This window comes from Dendropsophus ebraccatus, chromosome 3 (assembly GCF_027789765.1).
Source record: "Dendropsophus ebraccatus isolate aDenEbr1 chromosome 3, aDenEbr1.pat, whole genome shotgun sequence".
In the NCBI taxonomy this organism is placed as follows: Eukaryota; Metazoa; Chordata; class Amphibia; order Anura; family Hylidae; genus Dendropsophus; species Dendropsophus ebraccatus.
The window spans coordinates 191809912-191837739 of record NC_091456.1 but is presented as its reverse complement, the minus strand read 5'-3'; the positions used below and the strand labels follow the sequence as shown (position 1 = coordinate 191837739).

At 43.7% G+C, this 27828-nt stretch overlaps 3 protein-coding genes across 5 annotated transcripts in view; 1 reads left to right on the top strand and 2 right to left on the bottom strand.

Annotated features, from left to right (window-relative positions):
- LOC138786631 (uncharacterized) overlaps nt 1-27828 on the top strand; it is a 491239-nt gene that overhangs the window by 399895 nt on the left and 63516 nt on the right. The gene's annotated exons all lie outside the window — the stretch shown is intronic.
- Nucleotides 1-27828, bottom strand: part of LOC138786715 (oocyte zinc finger protein XlCOF6-like) — a 118420-nt gene that overhangs the window by 54152 nt on the left and 36440 nt on the right. Inside the window, exon 1 of one of the 3 annotated variants that reach the window (XM_069963718.1) lies at nt 26415-26669. The exons of the other annotated variants lie outside the window; for them this stretch is intronic. Within the exon in view, the coding sequence (XP_069819819.1) occupies nt 26415-26654 (240 nt within the window). The 5' untranslated portion in view covers nt 26655-26669. Of the gene's footprint in view, nt 1-26414; nt 26670-27828 lie in introns of those variants that run through there. 3 annotated transcript variants of the gene reach the window in all.
- Nucleotides 375-26134, bottom strand: LOC138787597 (zinc finger protein 721-like). Its single transcript, XM_069964942.1, has 11 exons — nt 26044-26134; nt 25650-25950; nt 20695-21796; nt 18394-18437; nt 14296-14637; nt 9307-9469; nt 8185-8883; nt 3316-3424; nt 3019-3186; nt 2266-2557; nt 375-2068 (listed from the first exon to the last, which is right to left on the bottom strand). The coding sequence occupies exons 2-11, from the start codon at nt 25717-25719 to the stop codon at nt 1218-1220; spliced, it is 3840 nt and encodes a 1279-aa protein (XP_069821043.1). The 5' UTR covers nt 25720-25950; nt 26044-26134; the 3' UTR covers nt 375-1217.

Below are 27828 nucleotides of genomic sequence, written 5' to 3'. Positions count from 1 at the left end.
TTTGTTAGCTCAGCGGTCACCTTATCAGCCGGCTGCCTTTTAAGTGCAGCTCCACCCTGTGTGTCGGGAAAAGCTGCTTCAAGTCCTGGTAAACTTCTCCCAGTTCTTCAGGAATGGATCCAGCTTTTCCCTAACACCCAGGAAGGAGCTGCACAGACTTTAAAGGCAGCCGGCTGATAAGGTCACCGCTGAGCTAACCAAGTGTTGTGCTTCGTGTTTACTGTAAATTCGCTCATGTCTAGTTTTGGCCATGGTGGAGTGGTGAGTATGTGGACAGGTGTGCAGAGTAGGAGGAGCTTCTTATACCGAAACTAACAGGTTGAATACTTTTTTAATGCAATAAAATAATAATTCATTATTTAAAAATCATACAATTGGATTTCCTGAAAGATTTATTTTTTTTATAGATATTATATCAAATATTAATTTTTCCCACTATGTGTATGTATGTATGTAGGTAGGTGTGTATGTAGATGTGTGTATGTAGGTAGGGGTGTGTGTGTGTGTGTTTGTATGTATGTATATGTAGGTGTGTATGTATGTAGGTAGGTGTGTGTGTGTGTGTATGTATGTATGTATATGTAGGTATGTATGTAGCTGTGTGTATGTATGTGTGTGTGTGTGTGTACGTAGATCTGTGTATGTTGGTAGGTAGGTGTGTATGTATATGTATATGTAGGTATGTATGTAGCTGTGTGTATGTATGTTTTTTATATATGTGTGTGTGTGTGTGTGTACGTAGATCTGTGTATGTTGGTAGGTAGGTGTGTATGTATGTATGTATGTATGTGTGTGTGTGTGTGTGTACACGTATATGTAGATAGGTGTGTGTGTATGTATGTATATGTAGGTGTGTGTGTATGTTAAACATTCCATGCACATAGTGGATACACATCGGTGTTCTCCGGAGTCTATTTGCTTTTGGATAACAGACGTTTATTGGAAATTCCAAATGTTTCTTAATCATCTTTTATTCCTCTAAGTAACTTTCCCTTTCTCTCGGATGACATCTGACTTTTTTCTACAATTTACAAAAACATACATCTAAAAGATTAAATAACAGCTAATCCTCTCTGTTTTCTCTTCTACGTCTAGCAAGATCTGTGTCCCAGGTAAATATTTCCCAAGTTAGGAACATAAAAAAAAAAAAATCTTCTCTCTTTGTGAATCCTATAACGACTAATAAGAATTGTTTGTTGAGAAAAACATTTCCCACATTATTGGCATGAAAATGGCTTCTCTTCTGTGTGAGTTCTCAGATGTTCAGCAAATAATGATATCCTAGCAAAACCTCTCCCACATTTCTGGCACGAAAATGGCTTCTCCCCTGTGTGAGTTTTTTGATGTTGAACAAGATTTGATTTCAAAGCAAAACATTTCCCACATGTTTGACAAGAAAATGGCTTCTCCCCTGTGTGAGTTCTTCGATGTGAATTGAGGTGTGTTTTCTGAGAAAAACATTTTCCACATTCATGGCATGAAAATGGCTTCTCTCCGGTGTGGATTCTCAGATGTTCACCAAGGTATGATCTCTTAGCAAAACATTTCCCACATACATGGCATGAAAATGGCTTCTCTCCCGTGTGAGTTCTTTGATGTTCAACAAGATGTCTTTTAGCAATAAAACATTTCTCACATTGAGAGCATGAAAATGGCTTCTCCCCTGTGTGAGTTTTTTGATGTATAACAAGATATGATTTCCGACTAAAACATTTCCCACATTCTGAACAGGACAATGACTTCCCTGTGTGAGCTTTTGGATAGTCATTAGCATTTGAATTCTGAGGGAAATATTTCCCATATTCTAAGCTTGAAAATGAAAAAGTCTGTAGATACTGTGTAAAATTTGATTGAACAGTGGAACATTTCCCATATGGTGAATATGTAGATGGCTTCTCCCCTGGGTAAGTTATCAGCTTAAAAAAATCAGATGACGGATCTTTGCTGTGAAGGGCTGAAGGTATATGTGATATATTGTCATGTTCTTCATATGTACTTTGTGAAATACCATCCTCTGCTATAAAATGTGAAGATATCAAATGTTCCTCTTCTCCTCCGGCACAATCATCTGCCAAAATAAAACAATTACATGTCCTTATTATAAATGCACAGTGTGTGTTATCTCCTATAAGGATGGGTTCAGACTAAGGAATCCGCGCGGATTATGTAGTCTTAACCAACCCTAGCGGTAAAATATTTTTCCTATACTTAAGGATTCTGACTAAATGCCAGCCGGTGACTAAGTATATTGTGGTCACTACTCACCTGGGCGGTAATCTGTAATGATGTCCTCCATATACTGCTCATCACCGCTCACATCTGTCTCCTCTTCTTTTACCTTGATATCTGAAGCAGTCGAATAGTTAAGATCTTTTCCCAGAGGAATGTCCTCCTTATACTGCTCATCACTGCTCACATATGTCTCCTCTTCTTCTTTTACCCTGATGTCTGAAGCATTAATATAGTTCAGATCTTCCTCTGTAGTGATGTCCTCCTTATACTGCTCATCACTGCTCACATCTGTCTCTGGAGCATTAATATTGTTCCCATCTTCCCCCTGATACATAAGATGTGAGAGAAATATTGTAAAAGTCATCAGACAGTAGGAGAAGTCAGGTGGGATGTACAGATCATAGGGAACATCTCCATCTACCTGATCCTGTGGGAGAAGAGGACGGGGACATCTCTCTGGTGCTGTTCTCTTACTGGATCTGACTGGAGGGAACACATACAGAGACTGAATTCATTCTTTCCATCCAGATAATACAGAGAGGAGGTGTGTATATAGTCCTGTCTATTACCTGCTGATGGGAGGGGCTGCTGATCCTCCAGCATCACATCCTTGTACTGATCCTTGTGTCCTTCTACATACTCCCACTCCTCCATGGAGAAAAAGACCGCCACGTCCTGACACCTTATAGGAACCTGACACACACAATGATCACACAGTCATCCCCCCCACCCCTCCAGTGGTGTTACTGTATAATGTCCCAGCATTCCCAGCAGCCACAGTCTCACCTCTCCACTCAGCAGCTCCACCATCTTGTTGGTGGTTTCTAGAATCTTCTCTTCCTCCGTTTCCTCATGTATCAGGGGCCCCGGGATTGGGCTCAGGGTTCTGCCCCCTCCTTCACACCCAGAGGCCCCACAGCGCCCACTAGAGGACTTCTTCACTACTGTGTAATCCTGTGTATGGAGAGACACATTACTATCACTCCATCCATTCCCAGAATCCCTCACTTCTCCAGTCCTATCCATATGTTATTCCATAGATAAGACTGATGTCATGATGACATCACTCCCAGAATCCCTCACCTCCCCAGTAAGCAGGAAGAGTATATCTAGGGTAAAGCTTATTATCCTCTCGGCCATCTTGTCTTTGTTCTTCTCCATTCTTGACAGGACAGTAAGGAGAGATGATAAGCTGTAAGGATACAAGTACAGGAAGTTATATGAAGAAATATTTGATTATTTTTATCTTCTCTTTTGGATAGATTGGAAGAAGAGTCATATACACTCACCGGCCACTTTATTAGGTACACCTGTCCAACTGCACGTTACCACTTAATTTCTAATCAGCCAATCACATGGCGGCAACTCAGTGCATTTAGGCATGTAGACATGGTCAAGACAATCTCCTGCAGTTCAAACCGATTTGAGGGCCTTTGAACGTGGCATGGTTGCTAGTGCCAGAAGGGCTGGTCTGAGTATTTCAGAAACTGCTGATCTACTGGGATTTTCACACACAACCATCTCTAGGGTTTACAGAGAATGGTCCGAAAAAGAAAAAACATCCAGTGAGCGGCAGTTCTGTGGGCGGAAATGCCTTGTTGATGCCAGAGGTCAGAGGAGAATGGGCAGACTGGTTCCAGCTGATAGAAAGGCAACAGTGACTCAAATAGCCAACCGTTACAACCAAGGTAGGCAGAAGAGCATCTCTGAACGCACAGTACGTCCAACTTTGAGGCAGATGGGCTACAGCAGCAGAAGACCACACCGGATGCCACTCCTTTCAGCTAAGAACAGGAAACTGAGGCTACAATTTGCACAAGCTCATCGAAATTGGACAGTAGAAGATTGGAAAAACGTTGCCTGGTCTGATGAGTCTCGATTTCTGCTTGAACATGACAATGAGTTCACTGTACTCAAATGGCCTCCACAGTCACCAGATCTCAATCCAATAGAGCATCTTTGGGATGTGGTGGAACGGGAGATTCGCATCATGGATGTGCAGCCGACAAATCTGCGGCAACTGTGTGATGCCATCATGTCAATATGGACCAAAATCTTTGAGGAAGCTTTCAGCACCTTGTTGTATCTATGCCACCAAGAATTGAGGCAGTTCTGAAGGCAAAAGGGGGTCCAACCCGTTACTAGCATGGTGTACCTAATAAAGTGGCCGGTGAGTGTACATTGCAGGTTGTAGCAGTGTCCAGGATTTTCATACCATACAACCAACCAACCATCTTTTTTCCCGGGTGCTGTACATATGATAGGAGGTTTAATACATCACATATGACAGGAATAAGTACAATAAACAGGAATCCGATAAATCACAGACTGGTAATCATGGAGAGACAACCCTCTCAATCTAACTATCTTACCTTTTTATTATAATGTGGCCAGATGTGGGAGGTTAATATACTTTGGGACTGCGTGAAGTCAACATTGTTCTGCACGTATTCAACAGAATCTGTTACATTCTGACCCTGTTCTAATATTCCTCCTGCAGTGGCCAAAATCAGTAAAAATAGAACTCTGATCGCCTTCTCCCTGTATTGTGGTATTAATGAAGCTGGTCTGGGGGGGAGGAGGATGCAAAGTCTTCTTCCTTGTGACCCCCAATCAAGGCTGTTTTAGAGTATCAGGAGCATCTAAACGCTGTTCTTTGCTTCTATCAGGTACTGCAATCATTGTGTTGGAGTAATGGGGACTAAAGATGAGCGAACCTGGAGCATGCTCGAGTCGATCCGAACCCGAACTTTCGGCATTTGATTAGCGGTGGCTGCTGAAGTTGGATAAAGCCCTAAGGCTATGTGGAAATCATGGATATAGTCATTGGCTGTATCCATGTTTTTCAGACAACCTTAGAGCTTTATCCAAGTTCAGCAGCCCCAGCTAATCAAATGCCGAATGAGCGGGTTCGGATGGACTCGAACCCGAACCAGGTTCACTCATCTCTACTGGGGACCCATCAGATTCCCTTTAAAGGGGTACTTCAGGGGGGAAATAATTTTTCAAATTATATGTGACAAAAATGTATAAAGATTTTTAAGTTACTTCTATTTAAAGGAAGCCTGTCACCCTGGCTGCCCGGGTGAAGCCCGCCGACCCCTCAGTGGAGCCCCTTATACTTACCCCTTCCACGAAGTCCCAGTCCTGGACCCCGACCCGCCGCCAAGAAATCCCTGCCTGACGCCCATAGTGAATGACTGCTCCAGTAATTCTCTATGGGCGTCGGACTCATTTCTGATGAGCTCGCGCACGGCTTCCGACGGGAATTTCTTGGTGGCAGGACGGGATCCGGGACTTCGAGAGGGGGATAAGTATATGGGGCTCCACAGGGGTCAGGTGGACTTTACCCCGGCAGCCGGGGTGACAGGTTCTATTTAATTAAAATTAAAAAAAAAAATTATAAACTGCATGTACCCAGGAGGTATTCCTGGAGTCTTTCCACTAATGGTTCTCCGTGCTGCCACCTCTGTCCATATCAGGAACTGTCCAAAGCAGCAGAAAATCCCTATAGAAAACCTCTCCTGCTCTCTAGACTGGAAAGAATACACCACTTCCTGCAAGACATACAGCAGCTGATAAGTACTGGAAGAGTGGAGGTTTTTAAATTGGAATAATTTATAACTCTTCCAGGATTGGTGCATTGTCCAGTAGCTCCGCCCCAGTGCACCAAATTGCCTCATTTACCTATCTAATAAACTACAAACGGCAGATACCAGCACGTTAGATGCGTCACTATAATTACATCAAATAATATAAGTGGGAAAACTCCAGGCCGGAGATTACAATTCACATTCAGAGGAAGACTAGAGAGGTGACCGACCCCACAGGACTGTATAAGAGAAGGTATATAACGTATACACTGCTGAGGAAGAGCAAGGAGGAAATAATAAGAACAAATCACAGGGAAAAGCTTCTACACATTACTTACATCATCCAATGCTGAAGGTTATTACTGCTAATGGAGCAGAGACCTCACACAGGAGCCGTGTGCTTCCCCTGTGCTTCCAGGACCTGCCATGATGTCACAGTCATGTGATCAGTCACATGGAGGAGGAGGAGTCACATGATCAGGGGATATGCAGGACGCTGCTGTGCTGGATGAGCTGAAGTGATGTGTATGCAGCAGAGCTGTGTGTGTGTGTGATGTGTGTGGAGCAGAGCTGTGTATGTGTGTGTTACATCGAAGGAAATAATTATTAGTGATGAGCGAGTAGTGGAATATTCGAAAGCTCAAAATTCGATTTGAATACACCGTAATGCTTGACAATTCGATCGAATATTGAAACCCATTAAATTCAACGGGAGTTGAATGCTCGTTTCTTGGAAAACTAAATCCAACCACTTGGAGGTCATCAAGTCAACAATGACACCTCAGGAAATGATGCCAACACCTCTGGAATGCAACTGGGACATCAGTGGAAGCTGCCTGGCTGCGCCTAACATGCGCAATTCAAAACGACGGGTACAAGGGTCCTGTGGCAGCACATCTAAGACTCTGTTCACACTGCAGGTTGCACGCTGCTCGTGGCTAAAGTACAGACAAAATGTCCCATGTCCCAAGGCTGCAATAAAAGAGATCATCTGGCTCCTATCTGCCCAGTTGTAGGCTTATTCAGCCCAGGAGAGGCCATTGCTAGTGTGAGAATACTAGAGTAGGGACCATGTCTTGAGGACGCCTTAATGTGGTGACATGGTTCACTCTGTTTGATCAAATAGTTTGCGAAGATCCTCACTTTTTAATATCTACAGAGCAGGTGTTTACCGTGTGTACACTGGGAGGAGTATATACGGTAAGCCCTTGCACCAAGGGTCCCGTCTCCCACAATAACAATCTGACCCAATAGTCAAAAGTAAATGGCTTCACCGACGTATTAGGACCACCGTAGGACAATTAATACATAACGGTCCACATAAAGTGCATATACACACATCGTATTGTGCTCTATATACAGTGGTGCTTTCCTCTGGGCACTCAACCAGCGTGGGGAAAGGATACCCGCTGATGTATTTGTACAATAGGAGGGGGTAAAGGGGTGATGTGCTCCCTATACTAGAGATGTCCGTTAAATCTCTCTGCCTTTTGGGGTGCCCACCTCCTTAAATGGGTAGTGCAGCGTTTAACTTTTATTCACTAAATAACACACAATACAAAGTTATACAACTTTGTAATGTGTGTTATTTAAGTGAATGGCCCCCTTCCCCGTGTTCCCCCCACCCCGGAAGTGTTGGTGCATTATACTTATGTGTTCAGCAAGAATGGAGTAGAAGAATTGAGGCGGTCACTCACCACTTTAGATGCCGAAGGTACTTTATTCATCCAGACATGAACATAGCAGGGAAGGGGGAAGGTGGAGGAGCGGGTGCAATCAGACAAACGTTTTCGCGGACTTCCGCTTCGTCAGGTCTGGCTACGTCACACAGGTGAGGGTGTGTTTTATAGGTAATGTGATACAAGTGAAAATAGTATGAAACTATTACAAAAATATATTATAAAAACACATTAAAAACAAGCCGCAGCAAATGAACTAGAACAGTAGGGCATTTAAATCATTTCTCTCGTTGAGGCCAGAGACGCCCGTAGCGTCCAATCGGATGATCCATCTGGTCTCACACTTAAGCAACAATTTCAACCAGTCCCCACCGCTGCCGGGAGGGTTAACCCTTTCTAAACCTATCACCTTTAAACATTTCGCATCATTAGCATGATCGTTGCGTATGTGGTTGATAAGGCGGGGGACCCCTTTACCCGAACGTAGCGAATAAAGGTGTTCCTTAAATCTTGTCCACAAGGGCCTCTTAGTTTTCCCTATATAGTACTTGTGGCAGGGGCAAATAACGGCATATACTACGTGAGTAGTTTTACAGGTAATAAACTGTTTAATAAAACATTCTACCCCTCCCAAAACAATGTAGGCTTGTGTGAGGAGCTGGGGGCAGTAGTTACATTGCCCGCAGCGTCTGTTGCCTGAGGGTAAAGATTTAGTGAGCCAAGATTGAGTACGGTCAATCTTGCCCGAGGCTAGTGTGTCTCCGATGGTTTTGCTCCTTTTGAATGTGAACAGTGGTTTATTGAGGGCAGCGGTCTTGATATCCTCATCTTGCTCTAAAATGTACCAGTGTTTTCTGATGATATTTTTAATAGTTTCATTTAAGGGGGAATTTTGTAATGAAAAGGTAAACCTCCTCTGCTCGTTATTTTGTTGATTAGTGTGTCTATGTTTAGGTGTACGTAAAGAAATATGATTTATATTACTGACTTTGATGTATGCGTCATTGATGACGGCGGGGGGGTAACCCCTGGCCGTCAAGCGATGACGCAATTCATTAGCCTGTACAAAAAACGTCTCATCACTGTTGTTGATGCGTCTGATTCTCAACATTTGGCTGAAAGGTATGGACTTCTTAACAGAAAGAGGATGGGAACTAGCAAAATGTAATAGAGAGTTTGAAGCTGTAGCTTTACGAAAAACGGATGTATGAATAGAATTGTCAATAATTTTAACTTTAACGTCCAAAAAATCTAACTCAGAACCCCCAAAATTATATGTGAACAACATATTAACAGAATTTGATGTATTCAGATATGTGACGAATTCACGGAAAGTGTCTGGGGTGCCATTCCAGACAATGAAAATGTCGTCCACATATCTGAAAAAAGAAACAATAAATTTAATGTAGGGATTCTTAATAGAAAAAATGAAATGTTGCTCAAACCAAGAAAGAAAGAGATTGGCATACGTACAGGAGACCGGCGTGCCCATAGCAGTGCCGGTCTCCTGACGATACCAATCTCCCTCAAAGGTGAAAAAATTATTCCCCAAAACAAAAAGGAGGGCATCACAAATAAAGGACCTGTAGGAGGATGACTGACCCGTGCGCCCAAGGATGTGGTCGAGAGCCCCCACACCCGCATCATGAGGGATGCGGGTGTAGAGGCTCTCCACATCGATGGACGCCAGGGAATAACCGGGTTGTCAGGAGATAGTATCTAAAGCCTGCAGAAAGTCATTAGTGTCCTTTAAATAAGTAGCAAAGGTGGGGAGGAGAGGTCTAAGGGCCCAATCAAGGTACTGTGATAACCCTTCAGTCACTGAGCCGACCGCCGAGACGATAGGACGGCCCGGCGGTCGGCTCAGCGACTTATGTATCTTGGGTAACAAGTACCACTTTGGTTTACGGGGCGAGTCAGGAATGAGCTTCTCAGCAGTTTTCTGATCAAGGGCTTTGTTGGCCACTGCCTTATGAAGGAGGGTTCTGAGTTAGATTTTTTGGACGTTAAAGTTAAAATTATTGACAATTCTATTCATACATCCGTTTTTCGTAAAGCTACAGCTTCAAACTCTCTATTACATTTTGCTAGTTCCCATCCTCTTTCTGTTAAGAAGTCCATACCTTTCAGCCAAATGTTGAGAATCAGACGCATCAACAACAGTGATGAGACGTTTTTTGTACAGGCTAATGAATTGCGTCATCGCTTGACGGCCAGGGGTTACCCCCCCGCCGTCATCAATGACGCATACATCAAAGTCAGTAATATAAATCATATTTCTTTACGTACACCTAAACATAGACACACTAATCAACAAAATAACGAGCAGAGGAGGTTTACCTTTTCATTACAAAATTCCCCCTTAAATGAAACTATTAAAAATATCATCAGAAAACACTGGTACATTTTAGAGCAAGATGAGGATATCAAGACCGCTGCCCTCAATAAACCACTGTTCACATTCAAAAGGAGCAAAACCATCGGAGACACACTAGCCTCGGGCAAGATTGACCGTACTCAATCTTGGCTCACTAAATCTTTACCCTCAGGCAACAGACGCTGCGGGCAATGCAACTACTGCCCCCAGCTCCTCACACAAGCCTACATTGTTTTGGGAGGGGTAGAATGTTTTATTAAACAGTTTATTACCTGTAAAACTACTCACGTAGTATATGCCGTTATTTGCCCCTGCCACAAGTACTATATAGGGAAAACTAAGAGGCCCTTGTGGACAAGATTTAAGGAACACCTTTATTCGCTACGTTCGGGTAAAGGGGTCCCCCGCCTTATCAACCACATACGCAACGATCATGCTAATGATGCGAAATGTTTAAAGGTGATAGGTTTAGAAAGGGTTAACCCTCCCGGCAGCGGTGGGGACTGGTTGAAATTGTTGCTTAAGTGTGAGACCAGATGGATCATCCGATTGGACGCTACGGGCGTCTCTGGCCTCAACGAGAGAAATGATTTAAATGCCCTACTGTTCTAGTTCATTTGCTGCGGCTTGTTTTTAATGTGTTTTTATAATATATTTTTGTAATAGTTTCATACTATTTTCACTTGTATCACATTACCTATAAAACACACCCTCACCTGTGTGACGTAGCCAGACCTGACGAAGCGGAAGTCCGCGAAAACGTTTGTCTGATTGCACCCGCTCCTCCACCTTCCCCCTTCCCTGCTATGTTCATGTCTGGATGAATAAAGTACCTTCGGCATCTAAAGTGGTGAGTGACCGCCTCAATTCTTTTACTCCATTCTTGCTGGACTGTTTTTCTTTGGCACTGGGCACCTCCACTAGCCGTATATTTTATCCAGTCTAGAGCTTGCCTGTCTGTTACATCGCAGTCTGGTTGTGCAGGTAGTAGTGCCAGCCGTTCTGTCTCTACTACATACTTATGTGTTCGCTGTCAACCCCAGACGCCATCTTGTGTCAACGACGTCATCTTCAGGAGGCCGGCCAAACCACTCATGCCGCCCCCCCCTCTGCCGCGTCATCAGCTGCTCAGACGCGATTGGTTAAGCATAACTAATGCACCAACACTTCCGGGGAAGGGGGCCATTCACTTAATATACATTACAAAGTTGTATAACTTTGTAATGTGTGTTATATAGTGAATAACGCTGCACTACCCCTTTAACAGGATGTCCCCAACCACGAGGACAGTCCCTTACCTAGTCCCCAAGTGCCCAGGAGAAAACAAAAAAACAACAGAGAAGAAAAAGCAGACAGAAAACGTGATGTAGTGACAAATCCAGAAAAATTGTAATAAAAAGCGATCAAAAAGTCGCATATGTGCAATAAAGGTATCGAGAGAAAGTACAGATCATAGCGCAAGAAATGACACCTCACACAGCCCCATAGACCAAAGCATGAAAGCGTTATAAGCCTGGAAATAGAGCAATTTTAAGGAACTTTTTTTTTTTAAGTTTAAAGGACAACTCCGGCGAAAAATTTTTTTGGCTTATTTAACACACATTACAAAGGTATATAACTTTGTAATGTGGTTAAATACCCGGTCTGGCCCCCTTCCCCCACTTTCCGACCCCCGACCCGAAGTTAAAGAATATATACATTACCTATTACGGTCGTCACGGTCCTCTTCTCTGGTGTCGGGTGATGTCAGAGCTGGGGGCGGTCCGGGTCTTCTTACTCCTCGGCGTCTTCGTTGAGAGTGAATGGGAGAGAAAAGGCTGCTGGTACACATGCGCACCAGCAGCCTTTTCATTGGCTGGAGCGCATCACATGGCTTCCAGCTTGCTCAGCCCTGATTGGCTGAGCTTGCTGGAAGCCATGTGATGCGCTCCAGCCAATGAAAAGGCTGCCGGTGCGCAAGCGCGCTGGCAGCCTTTTCTCTCTCATGGACCCGGAAGAAGGAGACATCGCTGGACGGCGGACGCAGGTGACGGTGAGGCGGACGGCGGGCGAATGGAGTGGCGATCGTCACCGGAGGGATGGTGAGTATGGTGTCTGTGTGTGTCTGTGTTTTTTTTTTGGGGGGGGTCCCGCCGGAGTTGTCCTTTAAATTTTTTAAAAACCATCAAATAAAATAAAAGTTACACAAGTTACATATCGTTGTAATTGTTACAACTTGAGGAACATATATAACAAGTCAGTTTTACCCTAGGGCAAACGGCGTAAACACAAAACCTCCCCAAATTAAAAAAAAAAGTTTTTTTGTTTTTGTTTTCAATTTTACCACACATTAAATTTTTTTCTAGTTTTGCAGAAACTTCCCGGATAACATGGGGATGTCACTTCCTAGATAACATGGGGATGTCACTTCCTAGATAACATGGGGATGTCACTTCCTAGATAACATGGGGATGTCACTTCCTAGATAACATTCTCAACTCATATTTGAAATAGAAAAAAATAAAATTAAAAATAAATTGGAAGTCGTAGTGGTGTCTTTCCTGCTGATCTTCGCACACTACAGGTTACAAATGTCAGTTCGTTTGTCTTCAGAGTTTTCCTTAAAAAAGTGCCAAACTAAAAAAGGCCTCCCCATGTTCCCTCTGGCCACTTCACTGCCTCATCCAGCCTATGGTGAAACTGAGTTTTTTTTAAATATACATTTAGACAGCACCACAGAGCAAAAAGAAATCTCCTGTGACAATTAGAATGTAACAGCAAATGGGTAAAAAAAAAAAAAAAAAAAAAAAAAAGGCGTATTCTGTACAATTATAAGCCTGCACGTATGGCAGTGGCCTGGACATGACACAAAAATAAAAAAAAGTTGCCCCGCTACAATTAAAATGTTACAGCAAATAGGTCTGGAGAACCTATTCTGGAAAATTCTCAGCTACCTGCTTGTCTGCGTAGATGATGTGCTGGTAGGAAGCCTGTTCACTGTATATCCGGAGCTATATGTTGTGCTGTGTAGTAGCCCTAGGAGGGGCTTTTGGGGTCTCTTGCCTGCCTAAAATCACCTAAATCCTAACTGTCCCTACTCCAAGATCTTTCCCTCTCTAGGTTCAAGATGGCATCTGATAGCGATCAGCAGGAGCTCAGTTCTTATAGTTGGAGGTCACACAAGTAAGCCATCCAATCAATGTAGATGCTGTTCTCACGATGCCTGCATGCTCACAGCCTCCCTGCATGGTTACTGGCTAGAAAAAAGTGCCAAACTTGGTGGGAGGAGAAACTCATTTTCACTGTGTTTTCGCTGGGATACGCGATCGAAAACAAATATATTGAATAGTGCAATATTTGATCGAAAAGCTACTCGCTCATCTACAATAATTATTTGATCCCATGATGATTTTGTAAGATTGCCCACTGACAAAGACATGAAAAGTCAATAATTTTAAGGGTAGGTTCATTTTAACAGTAAGATAGAATATCAAAAATTAAATCCAGAAAATCACATTGTATGAATTATATATATTTATTTGCATTTTGCAGAGAGAAACAAGTACTCGATCCTTCTGGCAAACAAGACAAGAAGCAGTTCACAAAAAATTATTATTGCCAGATCTTCATTGTAAAAGTCTTGGAACGCTTATATTATTGCACCTGCCACGGTTATCCAAATCCTCGAGATGGTGTTGCATATCACTGAGCACAGATCATTGAGTGGCCACTGTTTTATGCAATTGGGTGATGTAGAACCAGGTGGCATCATGAGCCTCCTCTAGAGTTTCCACCCGTGAAGAAATATGTTGGATATCCTTGCGCACCTCAGAGATTTCCGCCCTGCGGGCCTCTTTTTCTTCTATGAGAGACCGAAGATCGTTTTTGGTAATCATTTGTGAATTTCGCACACGGCCCATTGAGAACAATGATCTAAGACGGCAATCTGAAGGACCGGGGATCAGATAGCCAGGAGCAGGAGCCCCTAGTCATGGCTCAGCGGGGTGGCAGGATAACGTCAGCCGAGCCTAACGCGGCACTTCTCCCCCTGCAGAGAAGACCTCACCCCGGGGCCTGTCGGAACGTGAACAACCAAGACCAGAACAAATGCTGAGCCACTCGGGACCCAGAGACCGCTGCTACTGGGGGAGGTAAACTGTGTGACCGGGCAGCGCAATGACTCACCTTAGATGAGGTCTCCCGTGGGTGAGATGGGGATCGCGGCAAGGCAGCTCTCCTCCTCACATATACTAGTCCAGAGTCTAGAAACTGGGTGGGCAAGTGTTGTTGTCCCCATGAAAGCAAGGGGGTAAAAAAGTCCCTGTGCAGACTGTGCAGGATTGAGCTCAGGAACGATGCGGCCATCTTCATCAGTAGCTTGCTCCATCCCTCTTGGCACTGCAGGATTTTAATCCAATACGACGTAAGGTGTTACCAATGGTTTTCTTGGTGACAGTGGTCCCAGCTGCCTTTAGGTCATTAACAAGTTCCCCTTGTGTAGTTTTAGGATGATCTCTCACCTTCCTCATGATCCAGGATACCCCACAAGGCGAGATTTTGCATGGAGCCCCAGATCGATGTCGATTGCCAGTCATTTTGTATTTCTTCCATTTTCTTACTATTGCACCAACAGTTGTCTCCTTCTCACCCAGCATCTTACTTATGGTTCTGTAGCCCATTCCAGCCTTGTGCAGGTCTATGATCTTGTCCCTGACAGCCTTAGAAAGCTCCTTTTTCTTGCCCATGTTGTAGAAGTTAGAGTCTGACTTATTTCTCTCTGCAAAATGCAAATAAATATATATAATTTATACAATGTGATTTTCTGTATTTTATTTTTGATATTCTCTCTCTCTACTAAATTTTACCTATTCTTAGAATTATAGACTGTTCATGTCTGTGTCATTGGGCAAACGTACAAAATCAGCAAGGGATCAAATAATTATTTCCTTCACTGTATATATTCCTGCAGCACAGCGCTGAATATGAGTAATGTACATGTAGCTGAGCTGTATATGTGTGTAATGTACATGTAGCTGGGCTGTATGTGTGTAATGTACATGTAGCTGAGCTGTATATGTGTGTAATGTACATGTAGCTGAGCTGTATGTGTGTAATGTACATGTAGCTGAGCTGTATATGTGTAATGTACATGTAGCTGAGCTGTATATGTGTGTAATGTACATGTAGCTGAGCTGTATGTGTGTAATGTACATGTAGCTGAGCTGTATGTGTGTAATGTACATGTAGCTGAGCTGTATATGTGTGTAATGTACATGTAGCTGAGCTGTATGTGTGTAATGTACATGTAGCTGAGCTGTATATGTGTAATGTACATGTAGCTGAGCTGTATGTGTGTAATGTACATGTAGCTGAGCTGTATGTGTGTAATGTACATGTAGCTGAGCTGTATGTGTGTAATGTACATGTAGCTGAGCTGTATGTGTGTAATGTACATGTAGCTGAGCTGTATATGTGTAATGTACATGTAGCTGAGCTGTATATGTGTGTAATGTACATGTAGCTGAGCTGTATGTGTAATGTACATGTAGCTGAGCTGTATATGTGTGTAATGTACATGTAGCTGAGCTGTATATATGTGTAATGTACATGTAGCTGAGCTGTATATATGTGTAATGTACATGTAGCTGAGCTGTATGTGTGTAATGTACATGTAGCTGAGCTGTATATGTGTAATGTACATGTAGCTGAGCTGTATATGTGTAATGTACATGTAGCTGAGCCGTATATGTGTAATGTACATGTAGCTGATCTGCATATATATGTGTAATGTACATGTAGCTGAGCTGTATGTGTGTAATGTACATGTAGCTGAGCTGTATGTGTAATGTACATGTAGCCAAGCTGTATATGTGTAATGTACATGTAGCTGAGCTGTATGTGTACACAGTAGAGCTGTATATGTGTAATGTACATGTAGCTGAGCTGTATATGTGTAATGTACATGTAGCTGAGCTGTATGTGTGTAATGTACATGTAGCTGAGCTGTATGTGTAATGTACATGTAGCCAAGCTGTATATGTGTAATGTACATGTAGCTGAGCTGTATGTGTACACAGTAGAGCTGTATATGTGTAATGTACATGTAGCTGAGCTGTATGTGTGTAATGTACATGTAGCTGAGCTGTATGTGTAATGTACATGTAGCCAAGCTGTATATGTGTAATGTACATGTAGCTGAGCTGTATGTGTACACAGTAGAGCTGTATATGTGTAATGTACATGTAGCTGAGCTGTATGTGTGTAATGTACATGTAGCTGAGCTGTATGTGTGTAATGTACATGTAGCTGAGCTGTATATGTGTAATGTACATGTAGCTGAGCTGTATGTGTGTAATGTACATGTTGCTGAGCTGTATGTGTGTGTAATGTACATGTAGCTCAGCTGTATATGTGTAATGTACATGTAGCTGAGCTGTATATGTGTAATGTACATGTAGCTAAGCTGTATATGTGTAATGTACATGTAGCTGAGCTGTATGTGTGTAATGTACATGTAGCTGAGCTGTATGTGTACACTGTAGAGCTGCCTAGGTGTATTGTATGTTGCTATCATTTTGACATTACTCATCTGGTCTTGGCATTAACCCCTTAACGCCAAATGACGTGTCGACCTGTTATGGAACATGAGTACTTAGCACAACATGACGAGCTGACACGTCATGAAAGTAAACAGTCACCACGCCAGGAGACCAATCCCGCCAGCGGCCCACACAGCAATCACTGTCATTGGTCCATCTCTGACATGTCTGACATCTCTGACAGCTGACTATCTTCAGGTTGTAGCCTCTCCTCCTCTAAATAGATGAGAGAGAAAGAGGTCCGGCGTGGGCAGCAATTGCTGTCATTGGCCCGGAGGTGGACCAATGACAGTTGACAATTTTGCCATTGCGACTTCTTCTCTGATCTCCTCAGTTGTGTGACTAACGAGACCAGAGAGAAAAGTGGGGTATATTGTGGTGGTTCAAGCGCAATTGTAAAAAAAAAGATTAACCCCTAATTGTCCCATGTGAGCTGTGGGTGTTGCCCCATTCCCCTTTCCTGAGTGCTCCTGTGTTTTTCCCTATTGCTCAGGGGGAAAAAAAATAACCCCTTCTGCCTGTGATCGGTCGAAATTCTGGGAAATTTTGCAGTTTGCAATTAAGCTCCATTTACTTCAATGGAACTGAGTTTCAAAACCCCACCCAAACTGGAGACAACAGTAGGGGAAAAGTGGCCATGTTTTTGTAGCGCTGGATAACCCCTTTAATGAGGAATTAGTAGAGAACATGGTGGAACAGACAAATCTGTTGAGACCTATGCCAGGCCACAAGTATGCAGAAACACTGTGGAGACACCATCATAAATTACCAGGACTTGGTTTGAATTGTTGATGTGATTTTTACATTACAGTAACAATTCTCTGTGTATACCTCCTGGAAGCGCCAGTCACCACCAGCTTTACAAGCCCGTTCATCTCTCACTCGAACCAGAGATTCAGAGATTTCACCCCTGACAAGCATTTGTCACAGCACATTTGGCACAGAATATACAAACAAATTTAGGATCAACGAGGGCCAGGATTCTAAAATTGACGCCCCTGACTGTATCCCTATCATCACCCTCACTGGGAAGCTTGTCTGAGAGTTACCCCATCCCTCCTAGACAAGGGATACCATCTTTATGGGGACAACTTTTACTCCAGTGCAGCATTGTTCCAATGTCTGTTGTCCAGGGGCACTGTGGCCTCAGGTACCATAAGGCGAAGACAGAAACACCTGCCATAAACTTTTGTGAAGCACCCAGTGAGGTTCGGGTTCGTATGAACCTGAACTATCGGCTTCTGATTCCCGCTGTCTGCCCGCTCCGTGGAGAGGGTGGATACAACCTTGAGGACTGCCTGGACTCTCCACGGAACGGGCAGACAGCGGGAATCAGAAGCCGATAGTTCAGGTTCATACGATCCCGAACCTCAGCCGGTTTGCTCATCCCTAGTAATTGGGTGAATTTGTGTTACAAATTTGTGGAGCATTTATGAAATTTTAAGCAGAAATTTTCAAAGTAAGCAGATATTGTAATTTTTTCATAAACTTTTGACACAAAAAGAGACAGGTCAGATTTTGAAAAATGAGCCTGGTCATTAAAGGAGAAGTCCGGCCACAGGACGTTTTTTTCAAAATGCAGGGGCAGTGTGGAAAATTACAAACCTCACCAATTCACCTGTCCCTGTGCCTTTCCAGCGATGGATCTGTGCTCCAGGATCCCTGCCGGGCTCTGGGGTGTCCCCCAGAGAAGACGTCACGACCCGGTGGATGGACATTCCCTTCAGCAAATCGGTGACTGAGGCGGGATGCTGCTCCAGTCACTGATTGGCTCAAGGGGCAGTCCATCAGCCGACACTGACATTTTCTCCCGAGTCGTGACGTTATCACAACTCGAGGAAAACGCCTTCTAGCAGGGGTCCTGGAGCCTGCCATGCAGCACAACGCGGGCACAGGGAGAGGTAAGCAATACTTGATTGTTACTCTTCCCCTACCCCTGCCCTCTGTGGGATCTTTCTGCCGTACTTCTCCTTTAAGGCTAAAACAGGATGCAGAGGCAAGGGGATAAAGGAGTTAAAAGGGGTGGGGTACAGTCCCAAGAGACCCCAGTGTGTACCACGTGACTATTCAGGGTGATCTGGTCACTTCTACATCAAATAAACCAATTTAAAAGAGACTACTACTTTATTTATATAGCACCAACTGATTCCGCACCACTTTACATAGATTCACCGATTTGGTGCCTGTCCCCATTAGGGCTCACAATCTAAATTCACTTATCCGTACGTTTTGGGTGTTGGAGGAAACTGGAGTACCTGGAACCAAGCGCTGCAAAGCTGCAGTGCTAACCACAGGGAGTCTGTCAGCTGCAATTCACATTCCAAACGGCTGACACTGTTAGATGTTGTTAGGTCAAGGAGACACATGGGACCTCTCATATACCCAGCTGTACTTCCAGAACATTGAAAAATTCTATTAATCTATAGTAGAAAGAGTCATAGAGACTTTCCCAAGCTTCTAAAGTGCAGCAAGCTGTAACACCTCCCCCCTCCCCATACCTGACCCTTCTTGGGTCTCAGCTTCCAGGTTTCAATCAAGCGAGAGGAAACGTTGAAGCTTATAACAGATCAGGAGCTTGAAAATACAGCTGACAGATTCCTTTTAAATAAATTGGACATAAAAACTTGGAAAATTTTGCTTCTCTCTAGGAGGAGTCAGGAGACTCTGGATGGGTCAAAATAGTTAGATAAAAGATTATAGGGAACAGAGGGAGGACCGAACAGGACAGATGGGGCACAGTGTTTGGATGGCCACACGGCAAATATAAGGAGAAGTGAGAGAGAGAGAGAGAGTACATGGACCCTGTGGGCTACAGCAGGAGTTGCCTTGGAAGAGGAAGTAGTCAGGGCACAGGAGGAGGAAAAGGAGGTCTGGCCCATACAGGTGACACTGTATCTGCAGGAGGTTTCATAGCCGACAGGCGCAGCCCCCAACATAACCCGAAGCATTGAGAAGCAGTTATACATTCAGGTGCAGACTCCATACACCAAAACACACATTTAGGAAAAGAGGGAAGGGAGTATCTGGATGGTTTAAGGTGAAAATCCATAAATTCCCAGGCCCAGAAGGTATCCAGCCCCGGAGTTTTGCAGGAATTAAGTACTGTGTTAGACAGACCCTTTTTCCTAATATTTAAAGATTCTATAATGACAGGGATTGTTTCACAGGACTGGCGCATAGATAATGTGGTAGCGATATTTAAGAAGGGGTTAAAAAGTTATCCTGGAAACTATAGGCTTGTAAGTCTAACATCTATAGTGAGTAACGTATTTGAAGAGTTGTAAGAGATGCTATAACGGAGTATCTTAATAAAAATAATCTTATAACACAGTACCAGCATGGGGTTTATATCGGTCCTGTCTGTGGACGTTGTGTATCTGGACTTTTCAAAGGCATTTGATACTGTACCGCATGAAAGATTGGTCCATAAAATGAGGATGCTGGGACTAAGGAAGAACATATGCAGATGGGTAAGTAACTGGTTGAGCGATAGAAAACAGAGGTTGGTCATCAATGAAACATATGTCGATTGGGTCACAGTTACTAGTGGGGTACCGCAGGGCTCAATATTCGGTCCACTTCTTTTAAACATATTTATTAATGACCTTGTAGAGGGGCTAAAGAGCAGAATATCTATTTTCGCAGATGATACTAAACTGGGTAAAGTAATTACCACAGAGGAGGATAATATAATATTACAAAGGGATCTGGAGAAGCTGGAGACTTGGGTAAAGCAATAGCAAATTAAGTTTAATGTGGATAATTTTAAATATTGTAGTATATATAAATATTGTAGTGCTAAATAATATAACACTGGGTAAAACTGCTTCTGAAAAGGACCTAGGGGTATTGATGGACAACTGACTCTCTAACGAGCATCCACCTCCTTACTACACAGTTATCGATCACCGTGGGTCTCACTGCCGAGACCTTCTGTGATCTGGAAATACAGCCAAGGAAAGAGTATGGCAGCATGCATCGTCTCTCCTCAGCTCACAGTCAAATCTGACTTCTTGATACTCTATGAAGCTAAATAGTGAGATCATCATCCAACAGTGGAGTACAGCGCACTCCCCCCAGCTGCAATCAGTAACTTTCGATATGTCTAAAGTTAGTACTAATGATAGTAACACCATACTGTGGATGCACAAAACGTTTTCCTTTCTCTTGGATGACATCTGACTTTTTTTTCTAGAATTTGTCAGAGAAATACATCCAAATGCGTAGAAAATGGCTAATTCTCTCTGTGCGTTTTTCTATGTTTACCAAGATCTGACTTAGTGGCAAAATATTTCCCGCATTTTGAGCATGAAAATGGCTTCTCTCCAGTGTGGGTTCTTACATGTTCAATAAGGTGTGTGTTCCTAGCAAAACATTTCCCACATTCTTGGCACGAAAATGGTTTCTCGCCAGTGTGAGTTTTTTGATGTTGAACAAGATTCGATTTAATTGCAAAACTTTTCCCACATTGGTGACAAGAAAATGGCTTCTCCCCAGTGTGAATTTTTTGATGTACTTCAAGATTTTGTTTTCGAAAAAAAAATTTCTCACATTGGGAGCATGCAAATATCGTTTCCTTTGCGTGGATTTTTTTATGTTCAATAAGGTTTGCTTTCTGAGAAAAACATACCCCACATTGATGGCATGAAAATGACCTCACTCTAGTGTGGGTTTTCAGATGTACAACAAGTATTCGTCTTTTGGCAAAACATTTTCCACATACATGGCACGAAAATGGCTTCTCTCCCGTGTGAGTTCTAAGATGTACAACAAGATCTAGTTTCCGGCAAAAACATTTCTCACATTTGGAGCATGAAAATGGCTTCTCCCCCGTGTGAGTTCTTTGATGTGCAGCAAGGTGCGATTTCTGAGCAAAACATTTTCCACATTCATGGCACGAAAACGGCTTCTCTCCGGTGTGGGTTCTCAGATGTACAACAAGGAATCGTCTTTTAGCAAAACATTTTCCACATTCACGGCATGAAAATGGTTTCTCTCCTGTGTGAGTTCTTAGATGTACAACAAGATCTTCTTTCCGACGAAAACATTTCTCACATTCTGAGCATGAAAATGGCTTCTCGTCTGTGTGGGTCTGAAGATATTGAGTAGGACTTGTTTGAACAGTGGAAATTGTGCCATATTCTGAACATGTAGATGGTGTCACGCCTGTGTAAGTTATCAGCTTAAAAGGATCAGATGACAGATCTTTGCTGTGAAGGGCTGAGGGTATATGTGATATACTGATATGTTCTTCATATATATCTTGTGAAATACCAACATCCTCTGCTTTAAAATTTGAACATGTCAAATATTCCTCTGATCTTCCGGCACAATCATCTGCCAAAAATAAAACACGTTAAAAAACAGCTGATCCTCTCATAGGAATAGAGTAGTAGAGTACATGTAGTACCACACTGTAGGGAGCCGCTACTAGACTGACAATCATGAAACACTGACCAGCCAGAAAACTTCTGAAGGCCTCTGTGGCTGCCATGACAGATCTGCCAGTACAGACTACTATATTCAGGCTGTACAAGTAGATTGCCGATATGACGCCTTTCCTGCCTCCAGTTCCTCACTGCTGACTGCAGCTTGTTTCTTTCTTGTTCTCTAGAACTTATTCTTCATACTTGTTGGCCGACTCTTTCTTCTGAGCCTACACAATGTACCTGACTATGATACTAGGGATAATACTATATCAGCACTGCTGCAGCCAATCCAGGACTATTCTGGACACTGCAATAAGCTTCATCCTGCAGCAAAGTCTACACCAGGGACAGGAAAGAGAAAACCAGGAGATTCCTTGAACTCCACATCATTCGGTTATCTGGGTCTATGTCTCCATGTTGTGTATCCTGTTATCTGGTCTATGTCTCCATGTTGTGTGTCCTGTTATCTGGTCTATGTCTCCATGTTGTGCGTCCTGTTATCTGGTCTATGTCTCCATGTTGTGTGTCCTGTTATCTGGTCTATGTCTCCATGTTGTGTGTCCTGTTATCTGGTCTATGTCTCTATGTTGTGTATCTTGGTATCTGGTCTATGTCTCCATGTTGTGTATCCTGTTATCTGGTCTATGTCTCCATGTTGTGTGTCCTGTTATCTGGTCTATGTCTCTATGTTGTGTATCTTGGTATCTGGTCTATGTCTCTATGTTGTGTATCTTGGTATCTGGTCTATGTCTCCATGTTGTGTATCCAGTTAGTGCACAGTGACCTGATAGAGACCTCATCCACACTCTATTTCCCTCATTTGAGGTTCACAGCCTCAGACTCTTCCGCCCACTTCCCCTCAGAGTTGCTGTCATCTACCGCCCCCCCCCCCCCCCCCCGGCTCTCTTCGACAATTCCTCAACCACTTTGCCACCTGGCTCCCTCACTTCTTATCCACAGAAGTTCTTACACTAATGCTGGGCGACTTCAACATCCTTATTTTCCTATTTCCTTATATTCCTATTTCCTTTCCCTTCTCTCAGCTTCTCTCTCTAACCTCCTCTTTCGGCCTCTCACAGCAAACAAACTCTCCCACACACACGGGTGAGAATTCCCGGGATCGGATCTTCTTCTGCCACTGTTCCGTTTCCAAGTTCACAAATGTGGTGTGGTATCAACACTCAACGACTCATAGATACACTCTGTAATAACTCCACTACTGAAAAAACCTTCTCCAAACCCATCCTGTGCAGCCAAGTATCAACCTGTCTCCAATCTCCCCTTCATTTCTAAACTCCTAGAACGTCCGGTCTATTCTCGCTATCTCTCTGATAACTCTCTTCCCAACCCTCTACAGTCCAGCTTCCGATCCCTTCACTCCACTGAAACTGCTCTCACCAAGGTGTCAAATGATCTCCTGAAGGCCAAGTCACAAGGAAACTACTTCTTGCTGATTCTCCTGGAGCTCTCAGCAGCGTTTGACACTGTAGACCCCCAGCTTCTCCTCTCCATGCTCCGCTCTATCTGTAGTATCTGACACTGTAGACCCCAAGCTCCTCCTCTCCATGCTCCGCTCTATCTGTAGTATGTGACACTGTAGACCCCCAGCTCCTCCTCTCCATGCTCCGCTCTATCTGTATGTGACACTGTAGCCCCCAGCTTCTCCTCTCCATGCTCCGCTCTATCTGTAGTATGTGACACTGTGGACCACCAGCTCCTCCTCTCCATGCTCCGCTCTATCTGTATGTGACACTGTAGCCCCCAGCTTCTCCTCTCCATGCTCCGCTGTATCTGTAGTATGTGACACTGTAGACCACCAGCTCCTCCTCTCCATGCTCCGCTCTATCTGTAGTATGTGACACTGTGGACCACCAGCTCCTCCTCTTCATGCTCCGCTCTATCTGTAGTATGTGACACTGTGGACCACCAGCTCCTCCTCTCCATGCTCCGCTCTATCTGTAGTATGTGACACTGTAGACCACCAGCTCCTTCTCTCCATGCTCCGCTCTATCTGTAGTAGGTGACACTGTAGCCCCCCAGCTCCTCCTCTCCATGCTCCACTCTATCTTTTGTAGGTGACACTGTAGACCACCAGCTCCTCCTCTCCATGCTCAGCTCTCTTGGTCTTAAGGACTCAGTTCTCTCCTGGTTTTCTTCCTACCTCTCTGACAGCTCCTTCAGTGTATCCTTCTCCCTTACCTCTCTCTGTTGGGGTTCCCCAGGAATCAGTCCTGGGTCTCCTCCTCTTCTCCCTCTATACAGCCCCCATCGAACAGACCATCAGCCAGTTTGGCCTTCAATACCATCTTTATGCCGATAACATCCAGTTATATTCGTCTTCCCGTGACATCACCCCTGCATTACTGCAAAATACTGGTGACTGTCTATCCGCTGTCTCTAATACTATGACCTCTCGGTTTCTCAAACTTAATCTCTCAAAAATTAAACTCCTTGTATTCCCTCCCTCTAACCAACCCAATCCCGACATCTCCCTCTCTATCAGTGGTACTAGCATCACTCCTGTGCATCAAGCTCCATGTCTGGGGGTTATACTGGACTCAGATCTATCCTTCACTCCCTATATCCAAGCTCTTGCAGCTCCTGTCACCTACATCTCAGAAACATCTCCAGAATCCGCCCATTTCTCACCACTGATACAGCTCAGACTCTGACTGTCTCCCTGATCCCTTCTCGTCTTGGCTACTGTAACTCCCTACTAATCGGTCTTCCTTTCTCTAAGCTCTCCCCCCTCCAGTCTATCCTGAATGCAGCAGCCAGGCTCATCTTCCTCTCCAGCCGTTACACTGACGTCTCCCCCCTGTACCAGTCCCTCTCACCCATAAAGCTCTCCACAACTCTGCCCCTCCATACATCTCCTCCCTCATCTCCACCTACCATCCTACCTGCGCTCTACGTTCTGCTAATGATCTTACACCAACATCTTCCATAATCAGAACCTCTCACTCCAGTCTCCAGGACTTCTCTTGTGCTGCACCATTTCTCTGGAATTCATTACCCAAAGACCTCAGACTCATTTCTAACACCCACAGTGTCAAGCATATCCTGAAGACTCATCTCCTCAGGCTTATAACATTCCCTAATCTCGTCTCCCTCTCTGCTATCCCTTCTCCATCCTCTCTATAACCTCTTCGGGGACATGTACTTTCTACCTGAACTCAGAAAATGGCAGGTGACTGGCTTGTCCAAACATCTATATGCACTTTGAGACTTTATGTACAATGGCTGGACCATCGGCAAATAAAGCACTTGTTGCCTCTCGTGTCACCCCCAGTCCTCCTAGTCTGTACGCCAGCAGGTCTCTAATTCTGTATTGTTTTTATTTTAATTTATGCATTGTATAATGTAATATAAATATAACCTATATTGTACACATATATTTTTGTTTTTAAAACAAGGGCTGCGGAATCTGTTGGCGCTATACAAATAAATATTATTATTATATTATTATGCATATAAGGCTCCGTTCACACGGAGCAAAACTGGCGAGATCCCGCCAACCTCCTTGTCATAATGACATGTCCATCCTTCAGCACGGAGACAGAAGGTGCACGAGCCTCCCATAGACTGTCATTATGATACGGAGGTTGGTGGGATTCCACAACTGAGAATTCCGCCAGGTCTGCTCCCTGTGAATGGAGCCTAAGTGTGTGTTAACACCTACAATAGGGTCAAAGAATTTTTTTTTCTATTCTTTTTGACTGAATGCGAGCTGCTGACAGTATAAAGAGGCCACTACTCACCTGTAGGAATGTCCTCCATATACTGCTCATCACCCCTCACATCTGTCTCCTCTTCTTCTTTTATTTTCATATCTGTAGAATTAATATAGTTCAGCTCTCTCCCCCTAGGAATGTCCTCCTTATACTGCTCATCACTGCTCAAATCCGACTCCTCTTCTTTTTTTACTATCTTGTTTGTAGCTCTAGTATGGATCAGATCTTTTTCTGTGATGATGTCCTCCGTATACTGCTCATCATCCCACGTATAGGTCTCTTCTTTTATTATTATGTTTATACCATTAATATTGTTCCCATCTTCCCCCTGATTTATAAGATGTGAGAAAAATATTGTAAAAGTCATCAGACAGTAGAAGTCAGGTGGGATGTACAGATCATAGGGAACATCTCCATCTACCTGATCCTGATCCTGTGGGAGAAGAGGACGGGGACATCTCTCTGGTGCTGTTCTCTTACTGGATCTGACTGGAGGGAACACATACAGAGACTGAATTCATTCTTTCCATCCAGATAATACAGAGAGGAGGTGTGTATATAGTCCTGTTCATTACCTGCTGATGGGAGGGGCTGCTGATCCTCCAGCATCACATCCTTGTACTGATCCTTGTGTCCTTCTACATACTCCCACTCCTCCATGGAGAAATAGACCGCCACGTCCTGACACCTTATAGGAACCTGACACACACAATGATCACACAGTCATCCCCCCCACCCCTCCAGTGGTGTTACTGTATAATGTCCCAGCATTCCCAGCAGCCACAGTCTCACCTCTCCACTCAGCAGCTCCACCATCTTGTTGGTGACTTCTAGGATCTTCTCTTCCTCCATTTCCTCATGTATCAGGGGTCCCGGAATTGGGCTCAGGGTTCTTCCCCATCCTTCACACCCAGGGGCCCCACAGCGCCCACTAGAGGACTTCTTCACTACTGTGTAATCCTGTGTATGGAGAGACACATTACTATCACTCCATCCATTCCCAGAATCCCTCACCTCTCCAGTCCTATCCATCTGTTATTCCATAGATAAGAATGATGTCATGATGACATCACTCCCAGAATCCCTCACCTCTCCAGTCCTATCCATCTGTTATTCCATAGATAAGAATGATGTCATGATGACATCACTCCCAGAATCCCTCACCTCTCCAGTCCTATCCATCTGTTTTTCCATAGATAAGAATGATGTCATGATGACATCACTCCCAGAATCCCTCACCTCTCCAGTCCTATCCATCTGTTATTCCATAGATAAGAATGATGTCATGATGACATCACTCCCAGAATCCCTCACCTCCCCAGTAAGCCGGAAGAGTATCTCTAGGGTGAGGGTTATTATCCTCTCCGCCATCTTGTGTCTGTTCTTTTCCATTCTTGATGGGACAGTAAGGAGAGATGATAGGCTGTAAGGATACAAGTACAGGATGTTATATGAAAAACAATTAAATAATTATGTTCTATTTCAGTTAGAGAGAAGAAGAGTTATATACATTCGAGGTCGTAGCAGTGTTCGGGATGTTCATGCCTTCACAACCAATTATTACTATTATATAGCACCATTATTTATAATTGGCTGTACATATTATAAGAGGTTTATTAATATCTAAACATGTAAACTACTTCTGCTTAAAAATCTCTATTTCCAGTAATTTTCAGTTTGACACAGTGCTCTCTGCTGCCACCTCTGTCCATGTCAGGAACTTTCCAGGGCAGGAGAGGTTTTCTATAGGGATTTGCTATTCATGTAGACAGTTCCTGACATGAACAGAGGTGGCAGCAGAGAGCACTGTGTAAGACTGGAAGGAATACTGCACTTCCTGCAGGACACACAGCAGCTGATAAGTGCTGGAAGACTGGAGATTTTTAAGCAGAAGAAATTTACACTGCCATAACCTCGAATGTGTATAACTCTTCTTCCAATCTATCCGATTCATAGAAAGACTAAATAGGTAAAGGACCCAACAGGACTGTATAAGAGACCGTATATAATGTATACACTGCTGAGGAAGAGCAAGGAGGAAATAATAAGAACAAATCACAGGGAAAAGCTTCTACACATTACTTACATCATCCAATGCTGAAGGTTATTACTGCTAATGGAGCAGAGACCTCACACAGGAGCCGTGTGCTTCCCCTGTGCTGCCAGGACCTGCCATGATGTCACAGTCATGTGATCAGTCACATGG